Source organism: Sorghum bicolor, chromosome 7, assembly GCF_000003195.3.
Source record: "Sorghum bicolor cultivar BTx623 chromosome 7, Sorghum_bicolor_NCBIv3, whole genome shotgun sequence".
Taxonomy (NCBI): domain Eukaryota; kingdom Viridiplantae; phylum Streptophyta; class Magnoliopsida; order Poales; family Poaceae; genus Sorghum; species Sorghum bicolor.
The window spans coordinates 27,496,119-27,511,202 of record NC_012876.2 but is presented as its reverse complement, the minus strand read 5'-3'; the positions used below and the strand labels follow the sequence as shown (position 1 = coordinate 27,511,202).

General features: G+C 44.7%; 1 protein-coding gene across 5 annotated transcripts; it reads right to left on the bottom strand.

The window, feature by feature from the left end:
- Window positions 1,959-3,716, bottom strand: LOC110436774. Of its 5 annotated transcripts, none has more exons than XR_002454611.1 (3): window positions 3,321-3,716; window positions 3,171-3,216; window positions 1,959-2,286 (listed from the first exon to the last, which is right to left on the bottom strand). XR_002454611.1 is itself a non-coding variant. In XM_021464258.1 (3 exons), the coding sequence occupies exons 1-3, from the start codon at window positions 3,545-3,547 to the stop codon at window positions 2,238-2,240; spliced, it is 315 nt and encodes a 104-aa protein (XP_021319933.1). In that variant the 5' UTR covers window positions 3,548-3,716; the 3' UTR covers window positions 1,959-2,237. The 5 variants fall into 5 exon arrangements, 4 of the variants coding, with proteins under 4 accessions (XP_021319933.1, XP_021319932.1, XP_021319934.1 ...); XM_021464258.1 differs by having other exon boundaries at window positions 3,178-3,216; XM_021464257.1 differs by having other exon boundaries at window positions 3,178-3,256; window positions 3,337-3,716.

Genomic DNA, 15,084 nt, shown 5'->3' with positions numbered 1-15,084 from the left:
GAGGGAGGGCACTGGGATTAGGTTTGGGGACTGGTTTATATACACAAGCTGGTGTTGGGCCACGGGCTGGATATCCACCAGGTTAGATCATAGATCGCTAGTGATTGTGCACTAATAGTGACGTTCTCAAAATTCGTCACAAAGAATCCGTCACAGATTAGAGGATTTCTTGTAGTGCCCTTTGTTATCAATGACTACAAAAGTTTAAATTTTAGTGAGAATTAAGTCAATCAAAGTGAGGGTCAAATTATGGTTCAATCTAGATCACTTGCCTAGAACATGTAATTCGGTTTGATCCAAGGACAAGCTTTTTCACACCTCATGAAGTATAAGGGTTATCTTGACCATGTTGAATTACACATCATAAGCTCATATTCTAGATTCAATACTAGGCTTGCAAGCTCACAAACATGTCATATACCACTAGATCAATCAATCATAGAAACAATAGTGGTACCATACATACATTAAATCCTTTAGATTTTCATGAATGAGCCAATTGTCATGCAAACATGTCTACATGTTCTAATCAAGTCCTTAGCAAAGTATGAATGCTATGTTAACCAACTTTACCTTGCTTTCTTGGAGGAGAGGCATGTCATATAGAAATGTAGAGGTGCACTCATCTCAAGTTGGAGAAGTTAAGTATGTTCAATTCATTTCTCAACTTACAAAATCTCTTCTCATCTAGTGGCTTTGTGAAGATGTCCGCTAGTTGATCTTTGGTGCCAATGCTTTCAATGCTAATATCACCCTTTTGTTGATGATCTCTTATGAAATGGTGCCTTATGTCAATGTGCTTGGTTCTTGAATGTTGAACCAGATTTTGTGTCATCTTGATTGCACTCTCATTGTCACATAGCAAAGGCACATTTTTGAATTTGATTCCAAAGTCATTCAAGGTAGCTTTTATCCAAAGCAATTGTGCACAACAACTACCGGCACTAATATATTCGGCCTCGGCGGTTAATAGCGCAACACTATTTTGTTTCTTTGATGACCATGAAACTAGAGACCTTCCTAGCAATTGACAAGTGCCACTCGTGCTCATTCTATCAATCTTGCATCCACCATAGTCGAAGTCTAAATATCCAATCAACTCAAAGTTAGACCTCTTGGGATACCATAATCCAACATCATGAGTGCCCTAGAGATACCTCAATATTCTTTTGGTTGCCTTCAAGTGACTCTCTCTAGGTGAAGCTTGGTATCTTGCACATTTGCACACACTAAACATCACATCCAGCCTTGATGCGGTAACATAGAGCAAACTTCCAATCATAGATCGATATAGCTTTTGATCTACCATGTTGCCACTTGCATCACTTCCTAATTGCTCATTTGTACCCATAGGTGTGCTCATTGGCTTAGCTTCTTGCAACCCAAACTTCTTGATCATGTCCTTGATGTACTTCCCTTGACTTACACTACATATGTACTTCCCTTGACTTACACTACAAGGAATCTGTTAATCATGACGAAACATTTCCATCACGGATCACTAAAAAACCGTCACTATGCAACATCTATGATGGTTTCAGAGATCGTCATGGATTGAGCGTCATGGATTAACTACCGAAAACCATCACGAATTAAAGGAATCTATGACGGTTTTAAACCGTCACGATTATGCCCGAGGCCCAATTAGTCCAGCCCAAATCCATTTTCTGTGACGAAACATAAACGTCACATATGAACCGCCACATCATCATAAATACTTACATGGATCATGAACAGTACCTCAGCCCATTTATTAACAGACCAAAAATCTAAGATGGGCTAATTTTTTGCCCAATTTCAACCATTTTCGCAGCTCTTTTTTGGCCGTTTTGGCAGCCCAGCTTCAGCCATTTTGGTGGCCCAATTTCAGTAATTTTAGCAGCCCAATTTTATCATTAATTTTTAGCACACTTTTAAGCCTACTACTATAGCACGTAGAGCCCATATACACTGTCCAATTTCACACATACAGCCCACATATATAGCCAATTACACAACACATATTTATATTTACATCACATAAAGCTAATAATTCTAGCATCACTTGAACACGGCCACAATTGATTGGGCCATTTGACATTCACATACAGGTTCGCCCATATACATTTGAATATTTCGATGGATGAAAATATGCTCACAGCAACCATACGTATTTACATAAATCAACACATGCATATATCAATAGCCATATATAACCATATGTGCAAGGTCCCACATGTACATTTCTAACAGCCCATCTAGATTACCATCATCGCCATCCCCTTTTTGTGCTCTTTAATTACTCTCCTGCACAAGCAAGGCAAGAGGAAAATGATTAATGGTTATTTTGATACTAATCAGCAACAAATTCAACAAGACATGAATCCATGTTTAGTTAATGGTTCCGCAGATTTTCTTATTTCAGAATTAGTAACAAGAAGTGCATGCAGAACAAAGTAAAAGCCAACTAAAATAAACTCAAATCACCCTAGAACTCAACAGAAGACAAATGCAATCCCATGGAGCAATACAGTGATAATATTGTTGATAAATTGACATTAGTATAGGCAAAATGATACGCAATTATGGTCGGCACTTGCACTAAAGCACCTACAGATCTGATCAGTAAGCAGCAGATTTCAATGGTTTAAGCTACCAGTAAAGCACCTACGCAGTTGAAGAACTACACTAAACAACTGCTGTAAACAAATTATGAAATCAAACCTAACACCTGATGTAAAGAGATGTAGCACGTGAGTTATATAAACAGCTCAAGTCTAACCGAATAAAATAAGAAATAAGAATAGCCCAACAAATATTTTAAAAAGAAATGCAGTTTACTGAACCCAGGTCTAGAAATTTTTTTAGAGAACTGCAGTTTACTGCCAGCATGTAAATGCGAGTTATCTATGGTCATTTCAAGAACCTGTTTCTGGAGGATAGAAGTAGGAAATCAAGCTTCTACAGACTTAATTCAATTAAGGAAATCAAAGCTTCTATAGACTTAGTTCAATTAAGGCTCTCTTTACATAGGTGCATGTTGCGAATGTGCAATTCAGGAGCATACAGATCACATACAAAGTCATGAACAGCCATGGACAGAGGTAACCAAAAGAGTACCTGATAATGGGTACATATGTATTACTGCATGGCTAGCACTAAAGAATAAATCAAAGGGAGTATGGACAGACCACTCACGCATAGATGGACTTGGCACCTCTGCGGCTCTGCCTGTTCCTGTAGTAGACATCAGAATCAATCATGAAGTAGAAGTCCACTGCCAAGGGAAAGGTGGGAAGAGATGAGAAATGCAGTTAGGGGTAGAAAGGGGAGGTCCACACCAGGATCCGCACTTGCCTACTGCATCATCCAGGATCCGCACATGCCGTCGGGGTACAGGGGCCGCCAGATCCGGGGAAGGTGACGACGAATCTACAGTGATGTGGAGGTTGTCGTTGCTGGTGGTGTAGATGCTGCCACCGCTGCCGGTACGAGAGACGTCGTGGTTGGGGCACCATCCTGGTGGTGCGGGAGTAGTCATGGCTAGAGCGATGCTTGCCGTGCGCATGAGGGCGGGGGCTGCAATCACCAGGAGATGGGAGAGGCCGCCACCAGCAGCTGGGGGCTCCGTCGTCCAAGCAGGACCGCCGCCACGACCTGCCCCATAACCTGGTTGTTGTGCCGTGTGAGGAATGAGAGCCGGCTGGAAGGGGAGATGGAATGAGAAGAGTCAAGAGCTAGGGTTTTAGGCTAGGTCTTTTATCCCTTGTCACGATTTGGAGGGTCAAATCCTAGTCGTCCATCTTGATCCGACGGCTTGCATCCCCCCCCCCCCCCCCGGCCGCAGCTGGCACTAATGCAGGCCACAGGCCTATGTTGTGCTCCTGGGCCGTTTTTTAAACTTTAGGCCAGAAAATACTTTATTTTTCAGTATTAAGTTTGGCTTTATTATTTTCTATTTGCGCCTTAATTAATTATGTTAATTAAGTTTTTAGATTCGAATGCCCTCGGTATCTTTAATATTGTAGCCTAATTTTATTCTCAGTAACTTATTATGTGAGTATCTTACTTAATGATTTTAATTAAGTTTATAAGATCAGTGTAATGCAATTATTTTTAGATGGAGAGGGAGGCGAGATCTGCTTGCGCCTATTTTTGGATGTCTTCATTGGTACAGCATTTCGACATCATATGCTCCTCAAAATTTTTCTCAAGCTTGTGTATGGCACAAACGAGGAAACACTGGTGCTTTGCTATTTTCTATAATTTAAATGAATTTCTACACGATGGAACACCATAATTGAATGATGGACAGAGGTTTCCCCAGAAAGGATCCTAAACTGTACGAGATTTTTATATTGGGTCTCATATGTCTTAGAGAACCATTTTGGGTGGAGGTGGATGGAAAATTATATTATTTTCAAATCGTACTCGACCTCTTTTCTCAATTTTAGTACAAAATAAATGCAATAATATCCGAAATTGATCGGATAAATCTCAGATTCTGCGTGGGGCCATGCTTTGGGGCTGCATATATGCAAAACAATTTTCAACCCATTTGGACAATAGGTAATGTACATGCTTCACAAAGTGCTTGCGTCATTTTTTACAAGCCCTGACTACAACTCTTAGATCTCCACGTGACTTGTACATTTTGATCTTGTATGTCCCTTAAACTTTTTCTCAAGCTTGTGCAAGCCATAGAGTGAGGGAATGCTAAGTTTCGGATTTTCTGGAGGTGTTTTGCTATTTTCTACACTTTAATTGAATTTCTGTGTGACAGAACACTGTAATTGAAGGTTGTAACGAGGCTTCCCCAGAAATGATAACAGGCATGTATCGGCTATACGGGTTAAGTACCTAGTTTAATAGTAATCTCCACATATTCTTCTTTTTTGGAGATAGGGTTAATAAATAAAAGCCACCTACTTATATAAAAACTTTTGTTATACATAGCTGAATGCACAAATTAGCTTTACCAAAAAATTTGAATATATAGCGCCAACAACCATATGAAGGACAAAGTCTCATGTAGCTCAGTGGTTGGACTTACGCACTCAAATCAATGGAGCCTTGGTTCGAACCTCACTCAAGGCACCTTTTTGCAACTTTTTATTTTGTAAGGCCTTGTTTAGTTAAAAAAATTGCTTTTTATTTTGTAAGGCCTTGTTTAGTTAAAAAAATTGCAAAATGGAAACTGTAGCACTTTTGTTTTTATTATTCAATCATAGACTAACCAGTCTCAAAAGATTCGTCTCGCAAACTACATGCAAATTGTACAATTAGTTATTTTTTAATCTATATTTAATACTCTATGCTTATGCCACAAGATTCGATGAAATCTGAAAAAATTTACAAATTTTTTGGAAACTAAACAAGGTCTAAATTTCTGGCTGTGCGTGCGTGTTGCGCCTGCTTTGCGCCGCTAGGCCTGCTACGCGATCGCCCATGCGCGTTGGGTAATGTCCGGCCTTCGCCTGTTTTGGGCTGAGTCGATGTCGGGCCTACATTTATTTATTGTTAATTAAGTCACTAGTATTGGGTTCGATTCCCTCAAAAAAAATTAATCGTATCTATTTTTTCCTAATTTTACCAAAGGTTGGTCCAACTCGAGTGACGAATGGGCCACGCCGACTGGATGCTGGGCCAACTTGAGTGAATAGGCCATGCCAACTCAGTTACTGGGCTAGTAGATAAATAAAAATAGTTAAATACACATTTAGAGATATATAGAGAACATGGGCCACACCGATGGGATGCTGGGTCAACTTGAGTGAATGGGCCATACCAACTGAATGCCATTCCCACACCATATATATGAAGAATATTTTTAGTTGCCATATGCATCATATACATGTAACGAAGTAACAAAATTAATTTGTTCAAATAGTTTAACAAATCGTATTTGGGTTTGATTTTCTTTTCAATCACATTTTCTATTTTTCTTTGCAGTAAATATTGGTAGCAGGCCTATTGCTTTGGGCTAAATGGAGTATGATGAATTTAGAATCATACTTTGTGACGATCCGATAAAACTGTCACGAGTTAGCGGGCCGGGAATATCCATTAGTGCATAACCATGACGAAAAATAAATTATCGTCACAGATTACGTCTGTCAGTGACGATTTGTTAATCCGTCACCAAGAATCCGTCACGGATTAACAAGTTTCTTGTAGTGTTACAAATGTGACATCCTTCATTTGCTGGATTTGAAGTCCAAGAAAATAACTAAGCTCTCCTATCATGGACATCTCAAACTTATTTGCCATCATTCTTCCAAACTATTCACAAAAGTCTTGATTGGTTGATCCAAAGATGATATCATCAACATAGATTTGCAAACAAACAAGTCATTGCGTAGTTTCTTGGTGAAGAGGGTAGTGTCAACCTTTCCCATCTTGAACCCTTTAGAGAGAAGAAAATCTTAGTCTCTCATACCATGCTCTAGGTGCTTGCTTCAAACCATACAATGCCTTCTTAAGCTTATAAACATGGTTGAGTTTCTTGTTATCTTCAAAACCGGGAGGTTGTTCAACATAAACCAACTCATTGATGTATCCATTGAGAAATGCACTATTAACATCCATTTGATAGAGCTTGATGTTGTGGGCACAAGCATAGGCTAATAATATTCTAATTGCCTCCAATCTTGCAACCGATGCATACGTTTCTCCAAAGTCAAGACCTTCAACTTGAGTGTAGCCTTGTGCTACTAATCTTGCTTTGTTTCTCACAACTACACCATCTTGATCTTGCTTGTTTTTAAAGACCCACTTGGTACCAAACACATTGTAGTTCTTTGGCCTCTCAACAAGCTCCCACACTTGATTTCTTGTGAAGTTGTTCAATTTTTCATGCATGACATTTACCCAATCGAAATCTTCCAACTCTCTTTGGTTCTTCAAATGAGATGTTGACGATCGATAACGTCAACTTTTATTAGAAATTTAGACCTAAAGGAGAACATGAAAAAACACTAGTCTAGGGTTTAGACTGACAATTTCCACGAGTTTTGCATATTCCGTATTTTCTAGGGTCTATTTCCAGAAAAGCTGAAAAGAGGGATTCAAGTGCAAAATAAACACAAAACTTATCCGCCATGGAAAGATTACGATCGGGATGTGGGAAGACTCTAGAAGACACCCTAAGAGCTGGGGGGCCAGAGGCCGCCAGGTGGGGCCGACCGACCCCACCGTAGCGCCGACCGAATGTTAGGGTTTCACCCACCCTTTTGGAAGCTTCCTCCACCGCCTCTCCTAATGCAGCTCTGCTCTTGGTTAAGTCGGTTTGATCCTACAGCGCACGCGCATCTCATCGAACTATAAATAAAGGGGTAGACCCCCCTCCCTGAGGCATCAAGTCATTTGGAGATCAATCCATCAAGAGCCTTCTCTAGTTCATCAGAGCCTCTCTAGTTCATAGCTTTAGCCTAGCTAGATTAGAAGTAGAAGAGTTCTAGTTCTTCAGCGGGATCTGGAGCCCTAGCGTTTGTCTGAAGCGTGGAGTTCGGTATAGTTCTAGTACTTTTCTCTTATTGTATTCAATATTATGATTCAGGCAATATTGTTCTCTTATATATTCTTAATTACAATAGTCATTGTCTACTTTGATTAGATGTCTAGGATAGTTGGTTTGATCTTATTGAATTCATGTAATTGCTCGTATAGCGTTTACTTAATTGATCGTTGGGTAGATGGTAGATAGTATGTAGACATGGTGTCTAGATATCTTGTTTATCTGCGAGTGCACCCTGATGTGTCGGGATGTGTGGTAGTCCGCGCAGGTGACAGCTGCGTTGGTTCCTCTGTAGTCCACCCTCCATATGTAGGACTAGCATGGGCACGGTCGCGAAAGAGGTGACCCTTGTGTCTTAATACCCTCATTAGTTGATACCTCTTTACATGTGATTATGATATAGGGTTGACTTAACAATGATTTCTAGATGTAACTGCACTAATTAGAGTTATTCATTGATGTAGTTATAGAATTACCTTAGTATTCCTGAGTTTACCCATTGGCTAGCTATTGTTGTGACTAGAAGAGCTCTGATATTTATCTATTTATGATGACTGTCGACGAAAGCTAGTTGGCAGTCTACCTTGGGGTATACCCACAGTAGTAGTTTATCGGCAGACAGGTGCGCAAGCTACGAACTTGATGATGACGCAAGACACGGACAAAGTTTTTATCCAGGTTCGGCCGCCGTGTGGGCGTAATACCTACGTCCTGCATCTGATTGTATTGTTGTGGATTGAATTGTGTTGAGTTGAGTTGTCTATGGGGGTCCCTTGCGTCTCTTTATATAGTCCAGAGGGCATGGTTACAGATTTGGAAGCTAATCGTAGTTGGTCACAATTGCTATAGATAATACGATATCAATTCCTATTCTACCCGACTAGAATCTGGCTTGATCTCCACGTCTTGTTTCCTTGCATGAAACTCCGAGCAGTTGGATCAAGCCTCGAACTGTCTCGTGATGGACCAAGTCTCCTGGCCTAAGTCTAGCCGTAAGGGTATAGGGGTTTATACCCCCACAGCTAGTCCCCGAGCACCGTGTATTGTGATGTAACACGTCGTCTTGAGTTTCTTCGACAAGTGAGGCTTGACGTTTTCAACAACCAGGAAAGTCGCCCGATCAGTTGCAATGGTATTATAACCAACTTGAAAACCAGTTGATCAACATCGAAGAAGCAGGTTGTTCAAAGAATGCATGGTGCTCTTAATCAAAAAAGATTTCTTTCCTGATGAAGTGTGCCCACTTTACTTTTCTGAAAAGTATAGTCTTTCAAAAAGCAAGCAAATTCACTGCAAAGTGAAGTGTGCCCACTTAGTCCCCAAGCCTGGTAATAGGTGACGTAGTCACGTGATGCCAGGGTCCAAAAAGGAAATCCTTCATAGAAAAGAGAAAACTGAGATGCATCGCTAGATGCATCGTACCGATGTAGTCCTCGAGCTTGCTGGAAGGCGAAGTATGAGCCTTGTAGCAAGGTCTAAAAAATTAAAATTACCCAGTTAAATATTATGCAATTGAATTTACCAGTCCCCAATAATATCATGCTTGTTTGCGACTGAGCAGACTGACAGACCAGTCCCCGAACGTATCGTGCTCGGTGGTCGGTGCAATCCCCAGACTTTTGAATGAGCGGACTGGTCGACCAGTCCCTAAGCATATCATACTCGGTGGTCGGTACAGTCCCCAAACTTTCGAATGAGCGGGCTGGTCGACCAGTCCCTGAGCATATCATGCTCGGTGGCCGGTACAGTCCCCAGACTTTCGAATGAACGGGCTGGTCGACCAGTCCCCGAGCATATCATTCTCGGTGGTCGGTACAGTCCCCATACTTTCGAATGAATTGGCTAGTTGACCAGTCCCCGAGCATATCATACTCCGTGGTCGGTACAGTCCCCAGACTATCAAATGAACTGATCAAATTAAGTACTTAGCTTTTGAAAAAAATCATATCGCAGCATTAATTTGTGATGTGACGGAGCATCCTGCCATCTTGTCAGTCTGCCACATAAAAAGGGGTGCCTGCTAACTGCACAACTGCTCATCGCGCGGATCAAGAAAAGGAAACCAACAATCATTTTAAAAAGGGCCACCGAATTTACTGCGATAATCCTTGAAAACCGAAACGCTGCACCCGCCGCAAAAACCACCCACTCCCATAAAATGCAGGAAGTGGAAAAGGTGGGTTTGCTACTATATAGAGCCCGATGTTGTGCCCTTGTTCTTTACCCAGCAGTTGCATACCATATCCTGCCTCCTGCCTCCTGCTATCGCCCTCCTTAGCACCTTCAACCACTCAACACCCAGTTCAAAGCTCTCCGCGCAGTAGGAATGGCGAAGAGTGACTCGAAGAAATGGGTCGAGACGATGGCCAAGGAGTGGAAAAAATCCCAGAGCACCATGAGGTCCCTCAATGACCTCGTCTAGATGGGGCTTCTGCACGACCAGGAGCTTGGTGGCTGGAGGGCGCAAGAAGGGGAGAGTTACCTGGATCCTCGAGCTGGTGAGATCATTGTTTTTGAAGATTTTTTCAAGAGGGGATTTGGGGTGCCTGTTCATTCGTTTCTTCAAGGCCTTCTTCGTTATTATGAGATTGGGATTTGCAATCTGCATCCCAACTCCATTCTTCTTGTTTCCACTTTCATTCATTTGTGCGAGGCCTATGTTGGGATAGAGCTGCACTTTGATCCCTTCTGCTACCTGTCCTGCTTGAGGAAGAAGGGGACGGTTGGAGGCTCCAAGATTGCAGGTGGAGTATACCTCAATCTTCGTGATGGCATGAAGAACCGGTACCTCAGCTGCCCATGGAACACCTCCCTCACCGAATGGTACAAGAGGTGGTTCTACATCAGGGAAGAGCCAGGCAGCGCTACGTTCTGCGACGTCGGTTACGTCCCCAAGAAGAGGACCAGTTGGACGGACCGACCAAAATTCAGCGGTTAGGTGTCAGAGCTGATGGTTCTGATCGACTGGTCACGCGTGGATGGACTAGGGGTGGTCAGGAATTTCCTCGCCCGACGAGTCATGCCCTGTCAGAGAAGGGTATATGTCGCGTATGAATACCAGGGCTGGCAAGATTCGACCAGACTACGCCCAGACAACCTAGATAAACCAGAGATCCAGCAAAGGATCAACGAGCTGTTCAACTTGGGAGACAGCAGCTTCGTATGAAGCGACAACCGGATGCATGCCTACAAGCTGGGTCGACCAGCCCCCAAGGTAATTGTAGTCCTTCCGCAATGTTCTAAAAGTATCACATTCTTATGCTTATGACTTGTCGTACTCTTGTTGTAGATCGGAGACGTGGACCGGGCGACAGTATATGTGTCGCTAGCGCCCGGTATGGAGCACCCGGCTGGAATGGATCCCCTAGTGGATGACACTGCTCGGTGTGACCAGTACACCAGCAGCGACGAAGGAGAGAACCGGCCGGCTCGGACCACCGATGATAGTGGAGCCATCTTCAGTTGGAGCAGCACCTACAGGGGAAGCTGCAGGCCCTGTGATGAGCCAGCGGTCGACTTTTGACAACCGAGGACCCAAGCACCGACGGCTTGTCAGGATTGATGAGGATGATGATGAGGATGAGGCGGCCCCAACCTTGATCCTTAGACCCCGCAGCCGCCCCGACGTTGCCCCAGGCGACAGTGGTCGCGTTGCCGAGGACCCGCCTGCCGCGCACGTCGAGCAGGCATGACCTGGGGAACAGAAGCGATGGCGGCGGCTAAGCGAGCCAGGAGAAGTGTCTTCACTATGGCACATAGAAGTTCTGATCTGTAAGTTTATCAAGAGAAGTTCCTTTTTTCATAGGTTTGAATTTCGGTGTAGTAACTCTGGATTGGGTTTTCCTTGTAGTACTGCCTCGGATGTTGATCCTGGCAATGTTTTGAGCTCGAGAATGCCCGAGCCGGTGACCGCCGAGCAGAGCGTCGTGGGACAGACTGCCAGAGAGTAGTCCGTGGAGCAGCCAGCCGTTGCCGTTACGACGGAGGTGGCCGACGAGGACCCGGCCCGCGGCAGGGCCGGGGCGAGCACCCCGACAAGGGGTGATGCCACCGCGGGGACTCCTCCTCCGAGCAGCGTGGCAGAGGAGGGACACAAAGTCCCATCCCCTGCTCCAATTGAAGAAGGCAAGGTCCCATCTCCGACTCCGGCGGTGGCTCCCACGCAGGAGGGCTCTCCTTACCGAGGTAAGGGTCCTATGATACCTGTTACCGCGACTGGGGGTAGCACAGAAGGTGAGGAAGCTCAAGCGGCTTCCGATGACGAAGTGGAGGAAATTCCAGGGCATCCCCACGATGGTCGCCAACACATTTACGTATGGCGCTAGCGTGGGGACCACTAGGCCGACCACGAGGAGATCACCGAGACCGAGGAGGCGGAGAGGGTAGAGCGTGCTGCCAAGTAGCTCATCAGTGAGGTTAAGGTGAGTGGTCTTATATTCTGCTGGAGTATATATATACCATGGTTTGTTCACTGTGTGTTATGTCTGATTCTCGTAGGATGCAATGAAAACGGCAAAGTACCAAAAAAGGTGCTTCGACCAGATTGAGGGGGTGGTCGCCGAGAACAAAATCCTGACCGTAGAGGTGGACCGCCTTCAGTCAGAGGCCGAGAAGGAGGCGAAGGAGAAGGCGGCTCAGGAAGAGCGTATGCTGGACCTTACTCGGCGACTAGCCGATAAGGATTGCTAGAAGAGGAGTAAGTCAAGTTTCTGGGTAGTTATAGTTAACTACGTGGTCGATTCTTATGACAAACAATTATTACTTCAGGTTTAGAGGAGGAGATTGAGCGCCTCCAAAAGGAGAAGGACCAGCTTAGCCAGGAGCGTGCTCATGCGCTGGAAGGCGAGCACAAGGCGGGCAAGGAGCTTATAGCCAGGAATCGGGAGCTGACTCGTAGGATCCACTTCGACCTTTCTGATCACAAAATATTGATTGGCATAGCATGTTGTTAACTATTTGCTTTCGTTTTTGCTTGGAACTGGTCATAGTGCTCAAGGCCAACACCAAGAAGCAAGTCGAGGACCTGGTGAAAGACCAGGATTCCTAGAAGACAAACTGCATAAAGCTCTGGAAGGGGGTCGCTCCGGTGCTGGATCTAGTCAGCCCCGAGCTGCCCGAGGACCAGCCCCGCACACCTAGGCTGACCTCAGTTGAGAAGGCACAATAGGCATGGGGCTGGCTTCAGCAGTTCGTGAAGGATGCTGGGGAGTTCACCGGAGCGCATGTCCTCAGCATGGTGTGCGCTCACTACCCCCTGGTCGACCTGTCCCGGCTGGAAAGGGGATACCCCAAGGAGGTTGGTCTGAAGGAGGCAGATGACCTTCGTGTCGGCCTGCTCGACCTGTCGTCGATGGTGATCGGCGACATAAACCTCTGTGGGACGTCTACTCCCCCCAATCAGCTAGGGTCGGACAGGTCAGCTAGGGAGTTGTCGGGGGCGGCGATTGCAAGAGATGGGCGGTCGACGCCTACGGTCTCGACCAGCCAGGCGCCGGTGGCCCCGACCCCTTCGGCGGCATAAGAAGCCTGTAACAAAACCGCCCAAATTATAAGAGATTAAGCCTAATAGTGACCATTTGCACAGTCAAACCATCGAGCTTAAGCCCATATAATCCCAGTAGTCCGTGAAATCTCGAAGGATTTCAAACCACATATCGTACTATTGATGCAAAGGCTGATCTGCAAACACAAAGGGCTAATACCCGATTCAAACGTTAAGGCGTACCAGCCGATTTGACCTTACTATCGGCAAAGGTGGTAACTCGAACACTTTGGTCCCGACAACAGCGATGCGCCCGGATGCCACGGCCAAGAGGTGTTCACGCGGAACTCGAGAATACGCCGAGCTTAAGTCGACGAATTCCTAAGAACTCGTAGTAAAAGGAAAATATGACGAAGTCATCGAAAAAGTAGATGCTAGAATATGAGTAAAAACTGGTGTTTGATTGATTGATAGATTTTCAATACATTGCCCTAGGGTCTATATTTATACACTGTCCGAAGAGCTACAACCAGACACGACTAGGACTCGAATTCCAAACTAAATGGAACCCGTACACAAAACGAATTCTAATAACTAAGGAAAACATAAAGCTACCCCCTTGTAACCGACTGGGGCACCGCCATAGATCAATCGGCAATCTCCACGCTTTCCTTCAGAGTCATCGGCAGACCTCTTGTTGTTTCCATCGGCAAACACTAATACTGATCATCGGCACGAAAATGTCACCACCTCTAGACTTAGTCACATTCAATTGTCTCTTCATCGGCAACCACCCTCATCGGCAACTTTCCTGCAGACTAGTTACCGTTGCTCCATCTGCCGATCCAAACTTTACTAATCCCCACGTACGTGTCCAAAAACGGTGTCAACACATACATACAGCCAAGATCGTAATAAGTTCAGCGGTCACATTCACAATTACATCTTGTTCGCATTGTTCATCAAAATACGTCGGAGTACTTAAAGTTATTACAAACCAAGTTCTCAAGTAGCGGAAGCTTCATAGTTTGAAAGTAACACACACACATTTAGTCTGATACAGTGCCATAATTTGATCATTCCCACAAAAGCAAGAGAGAAGGTAGAGTGACCATCGCCCTTGGTCTAGTCATCACCCATTGTTGGGTACAAGCAGTGAATGCAATAACCATAGTACATCTGCCCATCTGTAAAACAACATGGGAATAGAACCCTGAGTACGAGAATGTACTCAGCTAGACTTACCCGTCATAAACCAAAATAAAGACTCTTCAAGGATCATGAAGGCTGTATGGTGGGGTAGCTGAGACTGGTTGCGAAAAAGCACTTACTCAACTAGAAGTACCTCCTAACAGTACTCCCTTTTCTTTTTATTAGCTCAGGTTAGGTATTAATACCTATCATCTAAATTTGCACCTATACTAATTCAAGCAAATGTGGTAATACGATGGTACCTCATCATAGCATTCATAAGCATTTATCATCATACCCCATGTGTTCCATAGTCTTTACTACGAGGACAGAGCTCAAGTCAAGTGCTCACTATCCAGGAGCGATGGCGATTCGAATCGATTTCTAACCAGCTGGCGAGTTTATTCCCCACACAAACCACACTCAGTGATCAAGTGAGCTACAGATCACCGTATTGCACTATCCAGGACCAATTCGTGGGTTCGACAGGCACCGCCCGTACCCGAGGACCGTTCCGGTGACCGAGGTATCCAAGGCATACCAAGGTTGCGTGCCGCGCCCTCGTCGTTCTCCTCAACCATCACCAATACAGCGCGTACATCGAGCCGATTCCCGGCCTGGATAGTGCTCAGGCTTCGCGGTCGGAACGACTTATCCTTCCAGCTAAGTGTGGCACATGTGTTCAACATGACAAGAGGGCCATCAACGATCGGTCCTTAGTCGACACAGGCAGGGGCACTACGGTCAACTCCACCATAAGACCCTGCCCGGTCTCAAATTCATTCCCACACTTGGTTACTTTTCCTCAAAGCATTATTAGCTAAACAAATAGGGGCCCACCTATATCTCGCAGGTGACAGGAAATCACCCGACTTCTACCGTGCTAAGCATGCTAAGCAACAGACTCCGAGCCTAT

Coding starts and splice junctions, on each gene's coding strand:
- LOC110436774 (XM_021464257.1), bottom strand. CDS start 3,547: ATGCGCACGGCAAGCATCGCTCTAGCCATGACTACTCCCGCACCACCA. Junction 3,257..3,336: donor GATCCTGGATGATGCAGTAG/GCAAGTGCGGAT, acceptor TTCCCTTGGCAG/TGGACTTCTACTTCATGATT. Junction 2,287..3,177: donor GGTGCCAAGTCCATCTATGC/GTGAGTGGTCTG, acceptor TTGCTTGTGCAG/GAGAGTAATTAAAGAGCACA.